Raw genomic sequence first — 23,777 nt, forward strand, 5'->3', positions numbered from 1 at the left:
CACAAATGCTGATGCTCAACTAGTCTAAAGAAGGCCAGTTTTATTGCTTCTTTAATGAGAACAACAATTTTCAGCTAACATAATTGCAAAAGGGTTTTCTAATGATCAATTAGCCTTATAAAATTATAAACTTGGATGAGCTAACACAACGTGCCATTGGAACACAGGAGTGATGGTTGCTGATAATGGGCCTCTGTACGCCTATGTAGATATTACATTAAAAAATCAGCCGTTTCCAGCTACAATAGTCATTTACAACATTAACAATGTACACTGTATTTCTGATCAATTTGATGTTATTTTAATGGACAAAAAAATGTGCTTTTCTTTCAAAAACATGGACATTTCTTAGTGACCCTTAACTTTTGAACGGTAGTATGTATGTATGTATGTATGTATGTATGTGTATATATATGTGTGTGCTGTTTTTATAAATCATATAGAAATACTTGTAATTTTTATTTGTATTATAACTAGTACGAAATATATCGATAATTGTGCAAAGTTATCATTTTTACCCTAATTATTCATTTACAAAGTATGCAGAACGGAATTATTCTGAAAGATTCCAAAAACAATTGACCCGGAAGTACTTAGTTATTCTTGCCTGCTTCACAGCTGTGTGAGTGTAAATACCAACCGGATGCTTCAAATTTATACATCCGATGAAACATCTGTTTCTGTCTGATGGGACTGGCTCAGTGCGTGGCCTCCTAGGAACATGGCCGATGGTTAGTTAATGCTGGTGCTTAACCCGATGAAAGAGTCAAAACTGTTTTGCTACATGAGAAGGTACAAGAAAAAGGAGTTCAAACTTGGCAAGGTGGTTAGCTAGCTAGGATAGATCGAGGGGGGGTGTTGCTTGCTGGAGAAAAGGAAAACAACATGGCGGCATTGGAGCTCGAATGGATCCCAGAGACGCTGTACAACACTGCTATATCAGCAGTGGTGGACAATTACAGTCGATCGCGAAGGGATATTCGTTGCATCCCTGAGAATATTCAATTTGATGTGTATTACAAGGTACGTTCATAGCAAACTAGACTAACTATATAACGTGATGTTCGCGAGAAGTGACTCGTTTTAGCTAACCGTAGCTATCAAACGCTTTGAAAAGCAAATCAACTGATTACTTGCTATCCTGCTATTTAGCATGCTTAACCATAAACCAAAGACCAATAGTCCATTGACGACAAAATTTGTTTGTTAACATGTCTTAAAAGTGCATTTCTTGCTGAAGTCCTAAATAGTAGCACATGTGTTCAATATTTTAATTGGGGGTGTCTCAAACCATCCTATGTTTGTGATCTGTGAAAACATTGTGTTTTGGACAGTAGTTAGTTGGATCTCACACTCATATTCTGCATGTTGATAATCATTCTCTGACACTCCTGTCCTTTTTTTGCTTTCATAACCTGTTTTCATGTTTCCCCAGCTGTACCAGCAGGGTCGGCTCTGCCAGCTGGGGGGAGAGTTCTGTGAGCTGGAGGTGTTTGCCAAAGTTCTACGGGCATCTGATAAAAGGTACTTACTTGGTTGGTTCTGTATAGGTCGTTATCAATGAAATGTCACAATATGGTGCAGAGCATTCCATTTGGCTGCTGGGGGGCATGGAGACCCCTGGCTCTGCTAAAACCATTGACAACTGCATGATTTTTAAGGAATTGTTAAATACATGTTATAACTAGGTCTATTTGGTTTCAATATAATCAACTCTTGAATAGCATAGACAGATCTATGAATTTCATATTATTCCACATTTAGCTCTATTAGAGTTATACAGCAAGTAACAGCATGCTTTTCATGATCAGTGAACATCAATTGATCATGTAATTTCAGATATGTGAGGGTAAGTTATCCATTTGGCATGTAACTAGCTAAGCAAATTCATGTAATTTATCATTTAGCTTGCTTCATCAGAGATTAGGCTTTTGGAAAGAGCCTGACATCGCCAAGTCCTGGTAATGTTGTCAGTCAGACTTCTGTTATCACCACTCTCGATGGAAAACAAATCAAACCATATGTGGATATATCCATCTAGTTTATCCCCTGAAAGTTAGCTTTTTAACTGGCCATGTTGACATGATCTGTTATTAGCTAGCTATCCAATTTGCAAACTGATGTGGTCCATCAGTCATGCCTGTCAGCAGCAATCAGGATTAAACACTCTTGAAAACAATGTTGAAAAGGGGATAATGTTAACTTCAATAGGTAGTCCTGCTTGTTGCCTTTGGAGTTCAGAGTGGACCAACTTAAACACAATCATATGTTTGACATCTTAAATGATCGTGCCCCAAATTGTATGAAAAAACACATTGTTATGGTCTATAACCAGCACAGTTACAATACCAGAGCAAGTGTTGTGTCTTGTAAAATCACAAGAGTTAACAGTACTGCGAGGAGCACTTTTTTTTCTATACATACATTTGTCTATGGAATGGCCTCCCCTTGGAGATCAAGCAATGGAAAAAGTAGAATAGCTTTAAAAAGCAGGCAAAGGTTGTCCAACTAAGAGAAACCACTCCATTGTCTTCTTGTGCCCTTACTGCTGGTCAGGTTTATTTATTTGAAAGATGGGTATGATTGTTTTTTAAGGTTAGAAAATGTGTACTGAATATGTTTTGTTTTTTAAGGTTAAGGAAAAGTTCAAAGAAAATTGCCACTTTAGGATGTTAATATAAAATATTGTATTCATTGTTTGTTATTTTGGCTTGCCTTTTAATAATAATGTGTTACAGTTTTTACCACCAAGGACCACTTTGGAAACACGTTTTTTGATTCTTACTTTTAAGTGCTATCCTTTGGGTCCACATTGTAAATGTTTCTGTATATCTCTCTTACCCAAATAAATTAAATTTACTCAAATATCCAATTAATGGTGGCCAATATTGAACGATATTGTGAGGCTACCCACACATCTGAAATTACATGATCAAATTATGTTTACTGAAAAGCATGCAGTTAATTGCTGTATAACTCTGATAGATCTAAATGTGCGCAGTTGTGTTGCATGTTACAATCAGACGTTTGTCGTTCGGACTATGCTCATCAAGAGTTGACGATATTATAACAAAATAGTTAACATTTTTATTTCACGATCCCTTAAACTGCCGGCAGTTGTCAATGGTTTTAGCGGAGCTGGGCATCTCCTTGCCACCTTGAAGGCAAATCAAAATCTCTGCACCTTATTGTGTCGTTTTATTGATAATGACCTATAGAATGGTGAGGAGGAGGAGTCTACCGTGTCTTCACCATTAATTTTCTGTATTCAGGGTTCACTCGAACATAGTTTTTCAGTTTTCTTTTACTATTGACAGTTAGAGCTGATTTTGGGATTGTATATTCACTCTCGGAATTGTTTAATCAAACTTTTCAAGCCAGCTCCTGATATCAGGGTATATAAACTTAAATATGTCTAGTTTTTGTCCTCATTGCCAAACTTCATAAATACTGCACCCTCAACTTCAAAACTCCTTTGGTAGTTATACAATCATGTAACTAAGAAATATTCTTGAAATAAATGTAACAGTTATTGTTTTGTTGAATAGTCATGACTGGTTATCATTGCTACTTAACGCGGATCCAAGTTCAGTTTTGAGATCCATTGGCGTAGGGTTAGCTGGATGTTTCTAACTGGTCTTGGAACTGTGACAACAGGCATCCTCTCCCCGCTTAGCTCGATGGGATATGTAGTGATTTTGTCAACACAGCCACATATGTACACAGTCTTGTACCCTTAAAAAAAATGTAACTGTTGATTTAAATCAGACTTAATTAATATAAATTAGTAATCCAGCAATGTCAAGTGAATTGACACGAGAACTCAATAGCGACTCTACAGAGCACAATGAATGGATAAATTACTTCTGGACATGAAGGAGCAGAGGAGCTCCTCCTCACCACGCAATAGGAATCTGACCCCATAATTACGGGAAATGAAAGGGATCTGACGAGCCTTAAGCCAATGTTGAATGCCCTTGTCTGTCACACATTGACAGATGAGCCTTTATGCTGCGGTTCTCATGTACAGTTGAAGTCGGAAGTTTACACACACTTAGGTTGGAGTCATTAAAACTTGTTTTTCAACCACTCCACAAATTTCTTGTTAACAAACTATAGTTTTAGTAAGTTGGTTAGACATGTACTTTGTGCATGACACAAGTCATTTTTCCAACTATTGTTTACAGACAGATTATTTAACTTATAATTCACTGTATCAAAATTCCAGTGGGTCAGAAGTTTAAATGCACTAAGTTGACTGTGCCTTTAAACAGCTTGGAAAATTCCCGAAATTATATCATGGCTTTAGAAGCTTCTGATCTGCTAATTGACATAATTTGAGTCAATTGGAGGTGTACCTGTGGATGCATTTCAAGGCCTACCTTCAAACTCAGTGCCTTTTTGCTTGACATCATGGGAAAATCTAAAGAAATCAGCCAAGACCTCAGAATTAAAATTGTAGATCTCCACAAGTCTGTTTCGTTCTTGGGAGCAATTTCCAAACGCCTGAAGGTACCACGTTCGTCTGTACAAACAACAGTATGCAAGTATAAACACCATGGGATCACGCAGCCATCATACTGCTCATGAAGGAGATGTGTTCTGTCTCCTAGAGATGAACGTACTTTGGTGCAAGAAGTGCAAATCAATCCCAGAACAACAGCAAAGGACCTTGTGAAGATGCTGGAGGAAACGTACAAAAGTATCTGTATCCACAGTAAAACGAGTCCTATATCGACACAGCCTGAAAGGCCGCTCAGCAAGGAAGAAGCCACTGCTCCAAAACCGCCATAAAAAAACCAGATTACAGTTTGCAACTGCCCATGGGGACAAATATCGTACTTTTTGGAGAAATGTCCTCTTGTCTGATGAAACAAAAATGGAACTGTTTGGCCATAATGACCATCGTTATGTTTGGAGGAAAAGGGGGAGGCTTGCAAGCCGACGAACACCATCCCAACTGTGAAGCACAGGGTTGGCAGCATGTTGTGCGGGTGCTTTGCTGCAAGAGGGACTGGTGCACTTCACAAAATAGATGGCATCATGAGGGAGGAAAATTGTGGATGCATTGAAGCAACATCTCAAGACATCAGTCAGGAAGTTAAAGCTTGGTTGCAAATGGGTCTTCCAAATGGACAATGACCCCAAGCATACTTCCAAAGTTGTTGCAAAATGGCTTAAGGAACACAAAGTCAAGGTATTGGAGTGGTCATCACAAAGCCCTGACCTCAATCTTGAGATACAGATATACTGGTGTGCAAAAGAGCAGCAAAACAAATATGGGTATGAGTTAGGTAGTTGGTTGGATGGGCTGTTTACAGATGGGCTGTGAATAGCTGCAGTGATCGGTAAGCTGCTCTGAAGCTTAAAGTTAGTGAGGGAGATGTACGTCTCCAACTTCAGTGATTTAAAAAAATATATATATTTTTTATATATATTTATTATTATATATAATTTTTTATTATTATTATTATTTTTTTTTTTGCAATTCATTCCAGTCATTGGCAGCAGAGAACTGTGAGGAAAGGCGGCCAAAGGAGGTTTTGGCTTTGGGGATGACAAGTGAAATATACCTGCTGGAGCGCGTGCTACGGTTGGGTGTTGCTATGGTGACCAGTAAGCTGAGATAAGGCAGAGCTATACATAGCAAAGACTTATTGATGACCTGGAGCCAGTAGGTTTTGCGACGAGTATGCAGCGAGGACCAGCCAGCGAGAGCATACAGGTCACAGTGGTGGGTAGTATATGGGGCTTTGGTGACAAAACAGATGGCACTGTGATAGACTGCATCCAATTTGCTGAGTAGAATGTTGACATCGCCGAAGTCGAGGATTGGTAGTAGTCAGTTTTACGAGGGTAAGTTTGGCAGCATGAGTTAAGGAGGCTTTGTTGCAAAATAGGAAGCCGATTCTAGATTTAACTTTGGATTGGATATGCTTAATGTGAGTCTGGAAGGGGAGTTTACAGTCTATCCAGACACCTAGAATATGTGGGCAACTAAAAATACCTAAGTCAGAACCATCCAGAGTAGAGGTCTACCGATTAATCGGAATGGCCGATTTGTTTTTTTGTTTGTTTTTTTAATAATTAGGGCCGATTTTCAAGTTTTCATAACAATCGGAAATTGGCATTTTTGGACACCGATCATGGCCGATTACATTGCACTCCATGAGGAGACTGCGTGGCAGGCTGACTACCTGTTATGCGAGTGCAGCAAGGAGCCAAGGTAAGGTGCTAGCTAGCATTTAAACTTATCTTATAAAAAACAATCAATCTTAACATAATCACTAGTTAACTACACATGGTTGATGATATTACTAGTTTATCTATCTTGTCCTGCGTTGCATATAATCGATGCGGTGCCTGTTAATTTATCATTGAATCACAGCCTACTTCACCAAACGGGTGATTTAACAAGCGCATTCGCAAAAAAAGCACTGTCGTTGCACCATTGTGTACCTAACCATAAACATCAACGCCTTTCTTAAAATCAATACACAAGTATATATTTTTAAACTTGCATATTTAGTTAATATTGCCTGCTAACATGAATTTCTTTTAACTAGGGAAATTGTCACTTCTCTTGCGTTCTGTGCAACAGAGTCAGGGTATATGCAGCAGTTTGGGCCGCCTGGCTCGTTGCGAACTGTGTGAAGACCGTTTCTTCCTAACGAAGACAGCCAACTTTGCCAAACGGAGGATGATTTAACAAAAGCGCATTTGCGAAAAAATCACAATCGTTGCACGAATGTACCTAACCATAAACAAGCCTTTCATAAAATCAATACACAGAACTATATTTTTTTTTTAACCTGCATATTTAGTTAAAATCAATTTATGTTAGCAGGCAGTATTAAACTAGGGAAATTGTATCACTTCTCTTGCGTTTATTGCACGCCGAGTCAGGGTATATGCAACAGTTTGGGCTGCCTGGCTCGTTGCCAACTAATTTGCCAGAATTGTACGTAATTATGACATAACATTTGAAGGTTGTGCAATGTAACAGCAATATTTAGACTTATGGATGCCACCTGTTAGATAAAATATGGAACGGTTCCGTATTTCACTGAAAGAATAAAGGTTTTGTTTTCGAAATTATGGTTTCCGGATTTGACCATTATTAATGACCTAAGGCTCGTATTTCTGTATGTTATTATACACTGCTCAAAAAAATAAAGGGAACACTTAAACAACACAATGTAACTCCAAGTCAATCACACTTCTGTGAAATCAAACTGTCCACTTAGGAAGCAACACTGATTGACAATAAATTTCACATGCTGTTGTGCAAATGGAATAGACAACAGGTGGAAATTATAGGCAATTAGCAAGACACCCCCAATAAAGGAGTGGTTCTGCACGTAGGGACCACAGACAACTTCTCAGTTCCTATGCTTCCTGGCTGATGTTTTGGTCACTTTTGAGTGCTGGCGGTGCTTTCACTCTAGTGGTAGCATGAGACGGAGTCTACAACCCACACAAGTGGCTCAGGTAGTGCAGCTCATCCAGGATGGCACATCAATGCGAGCTGTGGCAAGATGGTTTGCTGTGTCTGTCAGCGTAGTGTCCAGAGCATAGAGGCGCTACCAGGAGACAGGCCAGTACATCAGGAGACGTGGAGGAGGCCGTAGGAGGGCAACAACCCAGCAGCAGGACCGCTACCTCCGCCTTTGTGCAAGGAGGAGCAGGAGGAGCACTGCCAGAGCCCTGCAAAATGACCTCCAGCAGGCCACAAATGTGCATGTGTCTGCTCAAACGGTCAGACACAGACTCCATGAGGGTGGTATGAGGGCCCGACGTCCACAGGTGGGGGTTGTGCTTACAACCCAACACCGTGCAGGACGTTTGGCATTTGCCAGAGAACACCAAGATTGGCAAATTTGCCACTGGCGCCCTGTGCTCTTCACAGATGAAAGCAGGTTCACACTGAGCACGTGACAGACGTGACATAGTCTGGAGACGCCGTGGAGAACGTTCTGCTGCCTGCAACATCCTCCAGCATGACCGGTTTGGCGGTGGGTCAGTCATGGTGTGGGGTGGCATTTCTTTGGGGGGCCGCACAGCCCTCCATGTGCTCGCCAGAGGTAGCCTGACTGCCATTAGGTACCGAGATGAGATCCTCAGACCCCTTGTGAGACCATATGCTGGTGCGGTTGGCCCTGGGTTCCTCCTAATGCAAGACAATGCTAGACATCATGTGGCTGGAGTGTGTCAGCAGTTCCTGCAAGAAGAAGGCATTGATGCTATGGACTGGCCTGCCCGTTCCCCAGACCTGAATCCAATTGAGCACATCTGGGACATCATGTCTCGCTCCATCCACCAACGCCACGTTGCACCACAGACTGTCCAGGAGTTGGCGGATGCTTTAGTCCAGGTCTGGGAGGAGATCCCTCAGGAGACCATCCGCACCTCATCAGGAGCATGCCCAGGTGTTGTAGGGAGGTCATACAGGCACGTGGAGGCCACACACACTACTGAGCCTCATTTTGACTTGTTTTAAGGACATTACATCAAAGTTTCCACTTTACTTTTGAGTGTGACTCCAAATCCAGACCTCCATGGGTTGATACATTGGATTTCCATTGATTATTTTTGTGTGATTTTGTTGTCAGCACATTCAACTATGTAAAGAAAAAAGTATTTAAGATTATTTCATTCATTCAGATCTAGGATGTGTTTATTTTAGTGTTCCCTTTATTTTTTTGAGCAGTATATTATAATGAAGTATATGATTTGATAGACCAGTCTGACTGAGCGGTGGTAGGCAGCAGCAGGCTCGTAAGCATTCATTCAAACAGCACTTTACTGCGTTTGCCAGCAGCTCTTCGCAATGCTTAAAGCATTGCGCTATTTATGACTTCAAGCCTATCAACTCCCGAGATTAGGCTGGCAATACTAAAGTACCTATTAGAACATCCATTAGTCAAAGGTATATGAAATACAAATGGTATAGACAGAAATGGTCCTATAATAACTACAACCTAAAACTTCTTACCTGGGAATATTGAAGACTCATGTTAAAAGGAACCAGCAGCTTTCATATGTTCTCATGTCCTGAGCAAGGAACTTAAACGTTAGCTTTTTTACATGGCACATATTGCACTTTTACTTTCTTCTCCAACACTTTGGTTTTGCATTATTTAAACCAAATTGAACATGTTTCATTATTTATTTGAGAATAAATTGATTTTATTGATGTATTATATTAAGTTAAAATAAGTGTTCATTCAGCATTGTTGTCATTATTACAAATGTATATAAAAAAATCGGCCGGTTAATCGGTATCGGCTTTTTTTGGGGGGTCCTCCAATAATCTGTATCGGCGTCCTCCAATAATCATAATCGGTCGACCTCTAGTCCAGAATAGTGATGCTAGTCGGGCGGGCGGGTGCGGGCAGCGATCGGTTGAAAAGCATGCGTTTCGTTTTACTAGCATTTGGAGGCCACGGAAGGAGTGTTGTATGGCGTTGAAGCTCGTTTGGAGGTTTGTTAACAGTGTCCAAAGAAGGGCCAGATGTATACAGAATGGTGTTGTATGCGTAGTGGTGTAGAGATTCAATGTCAGGAATTGTAAAAAACATAGCCAAATGCAAATAAAACTAAGGTGTATGTAAACTTCAACTGTATGTTTGTATCACGTCTTTATGCCCTGTCTTTGTGTGTGTGCCTGCAGACACCTCCTGCACCACTGCTTCCAGGCCCTGATGGATCATGGGGTGAAAGTCGCCTCCATCCTGGCCAACTCCTTCAGCCGCCGCTGCTCCTACATTGCAGAGTCTGATGCCCATGTGAAAGTGAAGGCCATTCACTTTGGCTTTGTTTTAGGTAGGCCCCTGCACCCATAAACTTTCCTCACCTTCAACTTTTGTGTCTGGTTGTACTAATGTTGACCTTGTCCTGTAGGTGGCTTTCTGTCTGACGCAGGCTGGTATGGTGATGCAGAGAATGTGTTTCTGGCGTGTCTGCAACTGTGCACACTGCATGATGAGGTTCTGCACTGGTACCGCGCTGTGGAGTGCTGTGTCAGGTCAGTTGGTCCCAAAGTTAGTATATTCTGTTCTGATTCTAGTTCTATGGCTGGTAACGCCTAGTTTGTATTTGCCCACAAAAGATTACTAGACTCAACAATTTCTCTTAGGTTGCTTCATGTCCGGAATGGCAACTGCAAGTACCATCTTGGTGAAGAGACTGTCAAGTTGGCCCAGCTGTACATGGACAAACTGGCCAAACATGGTCATCAGGCCAACAAAGCTGCACTCTATGGAGAGCTGTGTGCTCTGCTCTTTGCTAAGAGCCTTTATGATGAGGTATTTTGCCTTGAAGAGATACTGTATATCAAGTGGTTGTTAGATTTTTGGGGGGGTTTTCTGGTTTTTCATTTAGATATCATCACCTATATCATGTCTTGTGCAGGCCTACAGGTGGTGCATAGAGGCAATGAAAGAGATCACAGTGGGTTTGCCTGTTAAGGTCGTGGTAGATGTCCTAAGGCAGGCTTCCAAGGTATGAGTGCTCCTTTTTCCCATGTTAGACTATGAATGGATAAACAAATATTTTTTTAGATGTTTCCTTACTGTCACATGAGCCACTGTAATGCTGTATTAGTAATGTATGCTGCTTCAGACTGTAGTTGGAACTTAGCGTGGTTTCATGTGTTTGGACCTACAGGCCTGTGTAGTAAAGAGAGAGTTCAGGAAGGCAGAGCATCTGATAAAGCATGCTGTTTTCCTGGCACGGTAAGTTAGTTTCGCAACACTGTGTTGTAAAATGTATAAGCTTTGTCTGTCTCCTTCACTAATGTCTGTTTCCTTATTGTTTTGCAGTGAGCATTTTGGAATCAAGCATCCCAAATATTCAGACACTCTCCTTGATTATGGGTTTTATTTGCTGAATGTGGATAACATCTGCCAATCAGTTGCAATATACCAGGTGAGAGAGTTGGTCTGAGATGTACGGTTGAAGTCGGAAGTTTACATACACTTAGGTTGGAGTCATTAAAACTCGTTTTTCAACCTCTCCACAAATTTCTTGTTAATAAACTATAGTTTTGGCAAGTCGGTTAGGACATCTACTTTGTGCATGACACAAGTCATTTTTCCAAGAATTGTTTACAGACATATTATTTCACTTATTGTGGGAAGCTTGTGGAAGGCTACACAAAATGTTTGACCCAAGATAAAACATTTTAAAGGCAAGGCTACCAAATACTAATTGAGTGTATGTAAACGTCTGACCCACTGGGAATGTGATGAAAGAAATAAAAGTTGAAGTAAATAATTCTCTCTGATATTATACTGACATTTCACATTCTTAAAATAAGGTGGTGATCCTAACTGACCTAAGACAGGGAATTTTTATGAGGATTAAATGTCAGGAATTGTGAAAAACTGAGTTTAAATGTATTTGGCTAAGGTGTATGTAAACTTCCGACTTCAACTGTAGATAGACAGCAGAGAGGGGAGGTGTATCAAATGTGTGATATTGAAACTGTGTTAATATTCCAGACGGCTCTAGATATCCGGCAGTCGGTTTTCGGGGGAAAGAATATCCATGTGGCCACAGCACACGAGGACCTGGCATACTCCTCCTATGTGCATCTGTACAGCTCTGGCAAATTTGACAATGCACTGTAAGTAATAGTTTTGTCACCATTGAGACAATGACTTATCAATGACCCAAGCCCGCCTCAGCTAATCCCTCCATTGTGACGCAGAGTTGTCATAATGCTTCAGCAAATGTGCAATACACCAGGGGTGTCGGTAGACACAATATAAGTAACCTAATTTATGTCCCTTTAACTGCCCTGAATGCCTTTACTGATCCTACAGCTATTGTATGCAGTAATCATGTGCCTTTGAACCAGATTAATACTGTTAGCATTAAGCCGGTGAGCCCTAGGAGGAAGTCCACTGTGTGAAGCTCACCCTGCACTAACACAAAGAACGAGCACATCTACTGCTGCTAAGCTTCCCAGTAAGCAATAAAGCAAGTTACACGTTAACATATGTAGCTTAGAAAACAAGGTTCATGAAATCAATAATTTGCTAGAAACAGATGACATTCATATTCTGACTATTTCTGAAACTCACTTAGATAATACCTTTGATACAGTTGTAGCAGTACAAGGTTATAACATTTACAGAAAATATAGAAATGCCAATGGTGGAGGTGTTGCTGTTTATTTTCAGAACCACATTCCTGTAACGCTTAGAGAGGATCTCATGTTAAATACTGTTGAAGTAAATGGCTACAGGTTCATCTGCCTCACAGCCCATTCTAGTGCGACGCTGCTGTAGATCACCAAGTGCAAACAGTCAGTATCTGGATAACGTGTGAAATGCTTGATAATGTATGTGATATCAACAGAAGTATATTTTCTGGGTGATTTAAGTATTGGCTTTCATCAAGCTGCCCACTCAAGAAAAACCTTCAAACTGTAACCAGTACCTGCAACCTGGTTCAGGTTATCAGTCAACCTACCAGGGTAGTTACAAACAGCACAGGAATGAAATCATCATGTATTGATCACATCTTTACTAATGCTGCAGATATTTGCTTGAAAGCAGTATCCAGATCCATCGGATGTAGTGATCACAATATAGAAGTTTTGTAGTGATTCCTATGTTATTGATGTAAAGAAGATGTTGGTCCGTGGTGTGTAATGAGGAGAAAACAGACAATGCACTTGACATATTTATGAAATTGCTTATTCCAGTTACTAATAAGCATGCACCCATTAAGAAAATGACTGAAAACTGTTAAATCCCTGTGGATTGATGAGGAATGAAAAAATTGTATGGTTGAGAGGGATGAGGCAAAAGGAATGGCAAATAAGTCTGGCTGCACAACCGATTGGCAAACTTATTGCAAATTGAGAAATCATGTGACTAAACTGAATAAAAAAAAACTACACTGAAACAAAGATAAATGAAATAAAGAATGATAGTAAAAAGCTTTGGAGCAGCAAGGATTCGCCCTTTTTTTCAATTTTCACCTAAAATGACATACCCAAATCTAACTGCCTGTAACTCAGGACCTGAAGCAAGGATATGTATATTCTTGATACCATTTGAAAGGAAACACTTTGAAGTTTGGGGAAATGTGAAATGAATGTAGGAGACTATAACACATTAGATCTGGTAAAAGATAATACAAAGAAACAACTTTTTTGTTATTTCTTCAGCCCAGACACAATTTAGGTTTTGGCCACTAGATGGCAGCAGTGTATGTGCAAAGTTTTAGACTGATCCAATGAGCCATTTTATTTCTGTTCCAAATTTTGTATCAAGACTGCCTAATTGGTTTATTAATACATTTTGAAGTTCATAACTGTGCACTCTCCTCAAGCAATAGCATGGTATTATTTCACTGTAATAGCTACTGTAAATCGGACAGTGCAGTTGGATTAACAAGAATTTAAGCTTTCTGCCGATATCAGATATGTCTATGTCCTGGGTCATTTTCTTGTTACGTACAACCTCATGCTAATCGCATTAGCCTACGTTGGCTCAACCGTCCGGAGGTCGGGATACCGATCCTGTAGAGGTTAAATTACATTTTGGGGGGAAAAGGCAAACTCGCCTCCCTTTTTTTTTAATCAAATGGCTCATTCATCACAAAACCAACTGATATTGCCAACTACTTTAATGTTGAAAAGATGGCGCCGGAGAAGAAGGCTGACGTTTTACGTGTTCCTATCCAATTGTGTTTTTTGTTTGTTTCTTTGTGTTTAACTTATTTTTTTTACTTATTTTGTACATAATGTTGCTGCTTCTGTCTCTGATGACCGAAAATAGCTTCTGAACACCAGAACTGCGATTACTCACCACGAACTGGTAGAATCCTTTATTTTCTTTAAATAGCCCGACGTGAATGACATACTGCTTTCCCGGGAACAGGTCCAGATCCCTGTCATTTGCGTGAAGAGAAGGCAGAGAAAAAGGGGCCAGATGGCGTGCTGCCTTCTGAGAATTTGTAGACGATCGAATAAACCCACACTGCCTTCCATTCTGCTAGCAAACGTGCAATCTTTGGGAAAATAAAATCATCACCTATGCGGAAGATTAAACTATCAACGGGACATTGAAAACTGTTATCTTATTCTTCACGGAGTCGTGTCTGAACAACGACATTATCAACATACAGCTGGCTGGTTCTACACTGTATCGGCAGGCTAGAACAGCGGCGTCTGATAAGACAGGGGTGGTGGACTATGTATTTTTGTAAATAACAGCTGGTCCACAATATCTAAGGAGTCTCAAGGTTTTGCTCGCCTAAGTTAAAGTATCTCATGATAAGCTGTAGACCACACTATCTACAGTGGTTGCTCCACTAAAAGTTTTGCAATTATGCTGCGGGATTTAGAGGTAATTTGTGGTTTAGTATGGTACACTGCGTCACCACTTCATTGCTCCAGACCAGCGCAAGGGGGAGTTAGAGCACTGATTATGCTTTTGGGTCCTACTTCTATCTAACTGACAATGAATGGGTGACATAAACCTAAATAGAAACTGATAATTGTGCCTTTTTAAAAAAAAAAATTTTTTTACTTCATTATTACTTACAAAAACTGTTACACTAAGGTTGTTATTGTGTTAGGAATATTTTGCTCTTACTGTAGTACTTTAGCCCACTTTCGACCGGTCATGTTGTACTGCGCCTGAGTGGCGCAATATTCTAAGACACTGCATAGCAGTGTAAGCTGTGTTGCTACAGATGCTGGTTCAATACCTGTGCCGGCCTCGACTGGGAGACCCATGAGATGACTGTAGGTTTAGAATAGAAACACCATAATATGAATCAAATGACTTAAGCAAACACCAGTCAAAAGTTTGGACACCTACTCATTCCAGGGTTTTTCTTTATTTTTTATTTTTTCTACATCGTAGAATAATAGTGAATACATCACAACTAATTAAATAACACACATGGAATCGGCTAAGAACAAATTCTTATTTACAAGGACGGCCTACTCCTTCCTCCCTGTCAGGGAATTGAACTCCGGTCTCCCGCGTGTCCGCACGACATGGGGATTCTTTAGCTAAATAGCACAGCACTGTAGCCTACTCCCGATCGTCACGCTGTATAGCGCCATATTTTCCGTTTCATCCTAACGGAAACCCAGAGGGCTTTTTGTTTGTCTTGGAATAGAAACACCATAACATTAATCAAATTAATTAAGCAAGTACCTGTCAAAAGTTTGGACACACCTACTCATTCCAGGGTTTTTCTTTATTTTTTATATTTTCTACATTGTAGAATAATAGTGAATACATCACAACTAATGAAATAGCACACATGGAATCAGTTCAGAACAAATTCTTATTTACAAGGACAGCCTACTCCTTCTTCCCCGTCGGGGAATTGAACCCCGGGCCCCCGCGTGCCCACACGACACGGGGACTCCCGACCGTCACGTTGTACAGCGACATATTTTCCATAGAATTCTGCGGCACCACACAAGCTGTGCTGCAGTACGCTGCAACTTTTAAAGGACAAACAACTATCTACCCAGAGATTTTCCATCTGTATTTTTCATAGCTGTCTACATACCACCACAGACTGATGCTGGCATTAAGACTGCACTCATTGAGCTGTATTGCGCCATAAGCAAACAGGAAAATGCTCACCCAGAGGCGGTGCTCCTAGAGGCCGGGGACTTTAATGCAGGGAAACTTAAATTGGTCTTAATAAATTTCTATCAGTATGTTAAATATGCAACAAGAACAAATTTGGCAAATCTGACCATAATTCTAACCTGATTCCTGCTTACAACCAAAAATGAAAGCAGGAAGCACCAGTGACTCGGTCAGATGAAGCAGCTGCTAAGCTACAGGACTGTTTTGCTAGCACAGCCTGGAATATGTTCCGGAATTCCTCCAATGGTATTGAGGAGTACACCACATCAGTCATTGGCTTCATCAACAAGTGAATTGATGACGTCGTCCCCACAGTGACCGTACATACATACCAGAAGCCATGGATTACAGACAACATCCACACTGAGCTGAAGTCTAGAGCTACTGCTTTCAAGTAGCGGGACTCTAACCCAGAAGCTTATAAGAAATCCCGCTATGCCCTCTGACGAACCATCAAACGGGCAAAGCGCCAATACAGGACTAAGATCGAATCGTACTACACCGGCTCTGACGCTCGTCGGATATGGCAGAGCTTGCAAACCATTAGACAACAAAGGGAAGCACAGCCGAGAGCTGCCCAGTGACACAAGCCTACGAGACGAGCTAAACTACTTCTATGCTCGCTTCAAGGCAAATAACACTGAAACATGCATGAGATCACCAGCTGTTCCGGAAGACTGTGTGATCATGCTCTCCGCAGCCAATGTGAGTAAGACCTTTAGACAGGTCAACAATCACAAGGCCGCAGGGCCAGACGAATTACCAGGATGTGTACTGCAAGCATGCGCTGACCAACTGGCAAGTGTCTTCACTGACATTTTTCAACCTCTCCCTGTCCGAGTCTGTAATACCAACATGTTTTATGCTGACCACCATAGTCCCTGTGCCCAAAAACACTAAAGTAACCTGCCTAAATGACTACCGACCCGTAGCACTCACATCAACACCATTATCCAAGAAACCCTAGACCCACTCTAATTTGCATACTGCCCTAACAGATCTACAGATGATGCAATCTCTATTGCACTCCACGCTGCCCTTTCCCACCTGGACAAATGGAACACCTATGTGAGAATGCTATTCATTGATTACAGCTCAGCGTTCAACACCATAGTGCCCTCAAAGCTCATCAATAAGCTAAGGACCCTGGGACTAAACACCTCCCTCTGCAACTGGATCCTGGACTTCCTGACGGGCTGCCCCCCAGGTGGTAAGGGTAGGTAACAACACATCCGCCACGCTGATCCTCAACACAGGGACCCCTCGGGTGCGTGCTCAGTCTCCTCCTGTACTCCCTGTTCACTCATGACTGCACGGCGAGGCACGACTCCAACACCATCGTTAAGTTTGCCGATGACACAACAGTCGTAGGCCTGATCACCGACAACGACGAGACAGCCTATAGGGAGGAGGTCGGAGATCTAACCGTGTGGTGCCAGGACAACAACCTCTCAATGTGATCAAGACAAAGGAGATGATTGTGAACTACAGGAAAAAGAGGACCGAGCACGCCCCCAGGTTGAGAGCTTCAAGTTCCTTGGTTGTCCACATCACCAACAAACTAACATGGTCCAAGCACACCAAGACAGTCGAGAAGAGGGCACAACAAACCTTCTCCCCCTCAGGAGACTGAAAATATTTGGCATGGGTCCTCAGATCCTGAAAAGGTTCTACAGCTGCACCATCGAGAGCATCCTGACTGGTTGCATCACTGTCTGGTATGGCAACTGCTCGGCCTCCGACCGCAAGGCACTACAGAGTGTAGTGCGTACGGCCCAGTACATCACTGGGGCAAAGCTTCCTGCCATCCAGGACCTCTATACCAGGCGGTGTCAGAGGAAGGCCCTAAAAATTGTCAGACTCTAGCCACCCTAGTCATATGTTGTTGTCTCTGCTACCACACGTCAAGCGGTACCGGAGCGCCAGGTCTAGGTCCAAGAGGCTTCTAAACAGCTTCTACCCCCAAGCTATAAGACTCCTGAACATCTAAACAAATGGCTACTTAGACCATTTGCATTGCCCCCTCTCTTTTACACCACTGCTACTTTATCATTTATGCATGGTCACTTTTAATAACTCTACCTACAAATACATGTTACCTCAACTAACCGGTGCCCTCGCACATTGACTCTGTATTGGTACCCCCCTGTAAATAGCCTCGCTATTGTTATTTTACTACTGCCTTTTAATAGTTACTTTTATTTCTTATTCATATTTATTTATTTTTTATACTGCATTGTTGGTTATCGGGTCATAAGTAAGCATTTCATTTCACTGTGACTAATTAAAATTGTGACTAATTAAAATTTGATTAGATTTTTTTTTAATTGGCAAGATTCGCAAACTTAGGCATGACACGCCAGCAACAAATGCTGACACTACATATCCAAGTTGATCTGACCAAATTATGAAAGACAAGCATTGTAATTTTCAATTCTGTGAAGTTAGTGTGGAAGAGGAGACAATCATTTTTTCAATCAACAATGACAAGGCACCGGGGTCGGACAACTTGGATGGAAAATTACTGAGGATAATAGCGAATGATATTGCCACTCCTATTTGCCATATTTTCAATTTAAGCCTACTAGAATGTGTGTGCCCCCAGGCTTGGAGGGAAGCAAAAGTAATTCCGCTACCTAAGAATAGTGAAGTCCCTTTTACCAACCCTTTAGTAAGCTTTTGGAAAAAATATTATTTGACCAGACAATGCTTTTACAGTAAACAAATTGATAACAAACTTTCAGCATGCATATAGAGAAGGTTATTCAACAAGCACAGCACTTACACAAATGACTGATTGGCTGAGAGAAATTGATGCTAAAAAGATTGTGGGGGTTGTTTTGTTAGACTTCAGTGCAGCTTTTGACATCATCGATCATAGTCTGTTGCTGGAAAAACGTATGTGTTATGGCTTTACACCCCCTGCTATATTGTGGATAAAGAGTTAAGCCAGAGTGGCTATGTATGCAGATGACTCAACACTATACATGTCAGCTACTACAGCGACTGCAATGACTAAAGGACTGAACAAAGTGCTGCAGTTAGTTTCAGAGTGGGTGGCAAGGAATAAGTTAGTCCTAAAACTAAAATCATTGTATTTGGGATAAATCATTCACTAAACCTCAACTAAATCTTGTAATAAATAATGTGGAAATAAAGCAATTTGAGGTGACTAAACTGCTTGGAGTTACCCTGGATTGTAAACTGTCATGGTCAAACATATTGATACCACAGTAGCTAAAATGGGGATAAGGGCGTCCTTAATAAAGGGCTGTTCTGCATTCTTAACAGCACTATCAACAAGACAGGTCCGACAGGCCCTGGTTGTCACACCTGGACTACTGTTCAGTCGTGTTGTCAGGTGCCACAAAACAGGACTTAGGAAAATTGCAATTGGTTCAGAACAAGGCAGCACGGCTGGCCCTTGGATGTACACAGAGCTAATATTAATAATATGCATGTCAATCTCTCCTGGCTCAAAGTGAATAGATTGACTTCATCATTACTTGTATTTAAGAGGTATTGACATGTTGAATGCACCGAGCTGTCAGTTTTTGAACTACTGGCGCACAGCTCGGACATCCATTTGTTAAAATAATTGTATATCTTGATGATGATAATAATCAATAATCAATACGCCTTGACTAATGCCCAAGGTTTGTAAGACAATGGGTTAAATAATTAGGCAAGGACTCGGTTTTCTGCAAAAGGTTCATTCAGCTTTATTCAGAGAACGTTCTGAGGTCAAGATAACAAAACAGTCATTATATAGTTTCTTGCTTACTTACGCACATGCATTTACACACAAACTGTTGGTGAACTGCATCCCCCTTTGACTTCCCACACTGTTTATCACTATCCAGCTCAGCCTGTTCCTTTCCCTCAAGGTTAGGAACCCCTTGAAGTTTCTACTCCCTTTAGCATCTGGCCCCTGCCCTCTTGGGCCCACTAAATACGCACACACATTTCTCTCCCCCTCCAGCCTCTACTAGACTTTCTGGGACTAATCGATCATTACATTGATTATTCATTAAGCATGCTACATGACTTATAAGTCATAATGGTTTATTGATTCATTTACCTTTATTAGATAATTTTTCTTATCACCCATGCATACCCCACAAGACATGCCACGAGGTCTCTTCACAGTCCCCAAGTCCAGAACAGACTATGGAAGGCGCACCGTATTACATAGAGCCATGACTACATGGAACTCTATTCCAGATCAAGTTACTCATGGAAGCAGTAAAATTAGATTAAAAAAACACCTTATGGAACAGCGGGGACTGTGAAGCAACACAAACATAGGCACAGAGACACACACACACACACACACACACACGATGACATACGCACTATACATACACATGGATTTAGTACTGGAGATATGTGGTAGGGGCCTGAGGTCACAGTATGTTGTGAAATCTGTGAATGTATTGTAATGTTTTTAAAATGGAATAAACTGCCTTAATTTTGCTGGACCCCAGGAAGAGAAGCTGCTGCTTTGGCAGCAGCTAATGGGGATCCATGATAAATACAAATTCCATAGGGCTCGGCAGTATACCGTATTTTACTATATACACCGGTATTGATGCACGGACCAGTTTGGGTTTTTACTTTACCTTGTATTGTACACATTGTATTTTAATGTTTGGTTTGTTAAGTGTGTAAACGCCACTCTGCCATGTGTAATGTCCATTTTTATAGTTTACTCTGTTTGCTTCTTGAGTTGTCTCTGTCCCTCCTTCCACACACACCAAGCCCCACCCCCATCATACCCTACTCATAAAGCATATTTAGAACTTTAATTATAAAACAAAATTGAAGGCCATGTTGCTCAGCCCTATGTCACCATCTCTTATGACCTTAAATTTACACCAAGGTACTTGGTTTCCATTCATGTTATGTACTCTTACTTGTATTTCAACCTCTGAAGTTCATGCAGGCCATGTTTGTGCTTTAGCTACTGCTGTAACTGTGTCGCTGAGTTCAATCTGTTCCCCTGCTGTGCCCTCTGGGTATTTTGTGTACAGATTCCATGCAGAGCGGGCCATAGACATCATCACTCACATTCTCCCTGAGGATCATCTGCTGCTTGCCTCCTCCAAAAGAGTCAAAGGTAAAAACGGCTTTCACAGCTATCTGTGTACTCCTGTTCCCCAGCCTTCGTGATGGGCACACGGATGTCTGTGAATCTCAAGGGTATCCAATACGTTCCACTGCGGTAGAGTAAATGTAGAGGCTTTGTTTTATCATGGAGGTGATGAGAGGTCTGTAATTTGGAGAATAAATAGATTGGATCAGTAGATATCTTTAATTTCCTAACTAACTTGTTCAGATGACCATCTGACTTTGTCCTCTTTCTGACTGTGTTGTGCTGTTCCCTCAGCTCTGATCCTGGAGGAGATTGCTATTGACTGCCACAACAAGGAGACAGAGGAGAGGCTGCTCCAGGATGCCCATGACCTCCACCTCTCCTCTCTCCAGCTGGCCAAGAAAGCCTTTGGGGAGTTCAATGTTCAGACAGCGAAGCACTATGGCAACCTGGGCCGCCTCTACCAGTCCATGAGGAAGTTCAAGGTCAGATCATCCCTCCTTTTTATCCAAGTGTCTGTTGAAAACATGCAGTGGTTGTCGTCTGACACACTGTCGTCCTATGCGCTGTCTGGTAAACTTCCATCCAAATCTTCTCCACAGTGTTTACCAACCCTGTGATTTCACTTTGATAGCAGGAAGTGAATCCTCTTTCTAAGGAGGCTTAAATGTCACAGGGGCTCTGGGGTTTTATGGTAGTTGAAAATGCAGACCCCAAGGCTGTGGATGACTGAGGTCTCACTTGTTTGTTTCAGGAGGCAGAGGAGATGCACATCAAGGCCATCCAGATCAAGGAGCAGCTTCTGGGTCAGGAGGACTATGAGGTGGCTCTGTCTGTGGGCCACCTGGCCTCTCTCTACAACTACGACATGAACCAGTATGAAGATGCAGAGAGGCTTTACCTGCGCTCCATTGCTATCGGTCAGTCTTCAGGCTAGATTGGGGTCTATTCTTCCCTTGTGTACTCTTCTTTTTTTGTAATCTATTCTTCCTCATTCTACCATTACACGTTCTTACGTGTGTGTGTGTTTCCCCCCTGCAGGTAAGAAGCTGTTTGGCGAGGGCTACAGTGGACTTGAATACGACTACAGGGGCCTAATTAAACTTTACAACTCTGTGGGGAACTATGAGAAAGTCTTTGAGTACCACAATATTTTATCCAATTGGAACCGGCTGAGAGACCGGCAGTTTGCTGTGGCTGATGCCTTAGAGAACGTAAACACCAGCCCCCAGGCCACCGGGGAGGTGGTGCAGTCCTTCCTACTGTCACAGAACAATGGGGCTGGCCCACCTGCTTAGGCTCACCACGCAGACACACACATGCCCACACACTGATAGAAACGCTAAAGGTGTTCACGGCTCACTTACATTTGTTGAACACACCCTCTCTCCACATCAAGCTACATGGTTGACCTTGCAATGGGACACCTGGCTATGGGAAAATGCACTATCGCCTGTGGAATGCATATAATCCAGTGTTTTTTTGTCCTCACTTTCGCTCCCAACGGGGGCATTCTCCTGTGATCAACCCGGTATTGAACATTTGATGGAAGGAACCTCTTGCCATCCACTTTGCATCACCTAACATCGCTTTCATCACCTTCAGTCTTCTGTAAGAGGAATTGAGAGAAGGGGGAAAAATAAAACAACGACATCATAGTGTGTTCTAGCTCTAGAATAGGAATTGGTTTGTTTTCGGCTTCATTTTTGGTCAGCGCTTGCCCTTTGTTGACCATTGGGATGTCCCCTACAGGCATGGATGGAGCACCTTTTTGCTTTGGTCAATTATAAAGAGCAAGTTACTTTTTCTGGGTGGAATCCTTATTTTATTGTTCTAATGTCATGAGGGAGTTTACAAAAGAGCTTTCATCCATGGACCAAATCTTCAGTTTCCTTTTTGTAACACCTGTTTCTGTCTCCATCTAAAGACGTTGGCGCTGTCTTTATGCTTGTGCTTAAAGGTTGTCCGTGATTTGATGAATTTGAAATGCACCAGTGTGTGTATTAAATTTCACCACAATTGTGCTCAGTAGATTTGTTGTTGATGCGCTGACGTGTAGTTTATTTGAAAGTGTACGTAGGTACCTTTTTTTTGAGAAATTAAAATGACAAGTATTTATAAGGAATTTCATTGAGCTAAACCAAAAACAAGTGAGCTTAAACCTGCTATTCAGAAGACTCCCTCCCTGTGTTCCAGTGCAACCGCCCAGACGGAGGCCATATAAGCCTGGTACATCGATTCAAAGTTGGCCTTAGTGGGAGTGACCGTACTGAGTAAAGTATTAGTCATTTAATTTTAGCGAATCACACAGCTGCAAGGCATGGCTCTGTGCTTGTGGTATGCTAGCGTACGGGGGAAGGTTGTGGGAGATGATTGGTTGGTAGATTAAGCCTATGCTTCAGGAGTTTGTCCTGGGCATTCTGTACTGGCTAACGAAGGTCAAGTTTGACCCGTTGGACTACCAGACTCTTCGGGCATTTGGGCTGAAGTGTCTGGGAATGAGATTATGGGTCCTCAAACACACCATTAACAATAGAATAGGCCTTGTGTTTTCATTTTAGAAACCATTTGTCTAGTGAAGGATTACCTTTTCCAAAGTAATGTAGTAAGTACCCCATTGTGTATGGACTAGGTCAATGGAAATTATTGCCTTGTTTTCGAACAAATGCATGTCTGTCTAATGGATGTTAATGTTACATGTGCTGTTATGTTTCAACTGAAGTCCAAGCCTTCGCCTTAAAGGATGATCAGCCAAAGGTGCTCTTGTTCTGGTTCTTAGCATGCTTGCTTTCCAAATACCCACACTGGAGAGAGACAGGAAGGTCATATGTTTGACCTGACATGCACTACCGTTCAAAAGTTTGGGGTCACTTAGAAATGTCCTTGTTTTTGAAAGAAAAAAAAACAATTTTATTGTCCGTTAAAATAAAATCATATTGATCAGAAATAGTGTAGACATTGTTAATGTTGTAAACTACTATTGTAGCGGGAAAAGGCAGATTTTTTTAAATGGAATATCTACATATGCGTACCGAGGCCCATTA

The 23,777-nt window shown here is 41.6% G+C and overlaps 1 protein-coding gene across 1 annotated transcript; it reads left to right on the forward strand.

Annotated features, from left to right (window-relative positions):
- The first annotated feature begins 624 nt into the window (after nt 1-624).
- On the forward strand, nt 625-23,489 carry LOC115149132 (amyloid protein-binding protein 2). The gene is made up of 13 exons (XM_029691674.1): nt 625-1,023; nt 1,436-1,524; nt 9,674-9,825; nt 9,904-10,027; nt 10,139-10,307; nt 10,414-10,503; nt 10,669-10,736; nt 10,824-10,929; nt 11,505-11,629; nt 20,672-20,757; nt 21,028-21,218; nt 21,488-21,653; nt 21,775-23,489. Exons 1-13 carry the CDS (start codon nt 886-888, stop codon nt 22,029-22,031), a joined length of 1,761 nt encoding a protein of 586 aa, XP_029547534.1. The 5' UTR covers nt 625-885; the 3' UTR covers nt 22,032-23,489.
- The last annotated feature ends 288 nt before the right edge of the window (nt 23,490-23,777 follow it).

This window comes from Salmo trutta, chromosome 15 (assembly GCF_901001165.1).
Source record: "Salmo trutta chromosome 15, fSalTru1.1, whole genome shotgun sequence".
NCBI classification, from domain to species: domain Eukaryota; kingdom Metazoa; phylum Chordata; class Actinopteri; order Salmoniformes; family Salmonidae; genus Salmo; species Salmo trutta.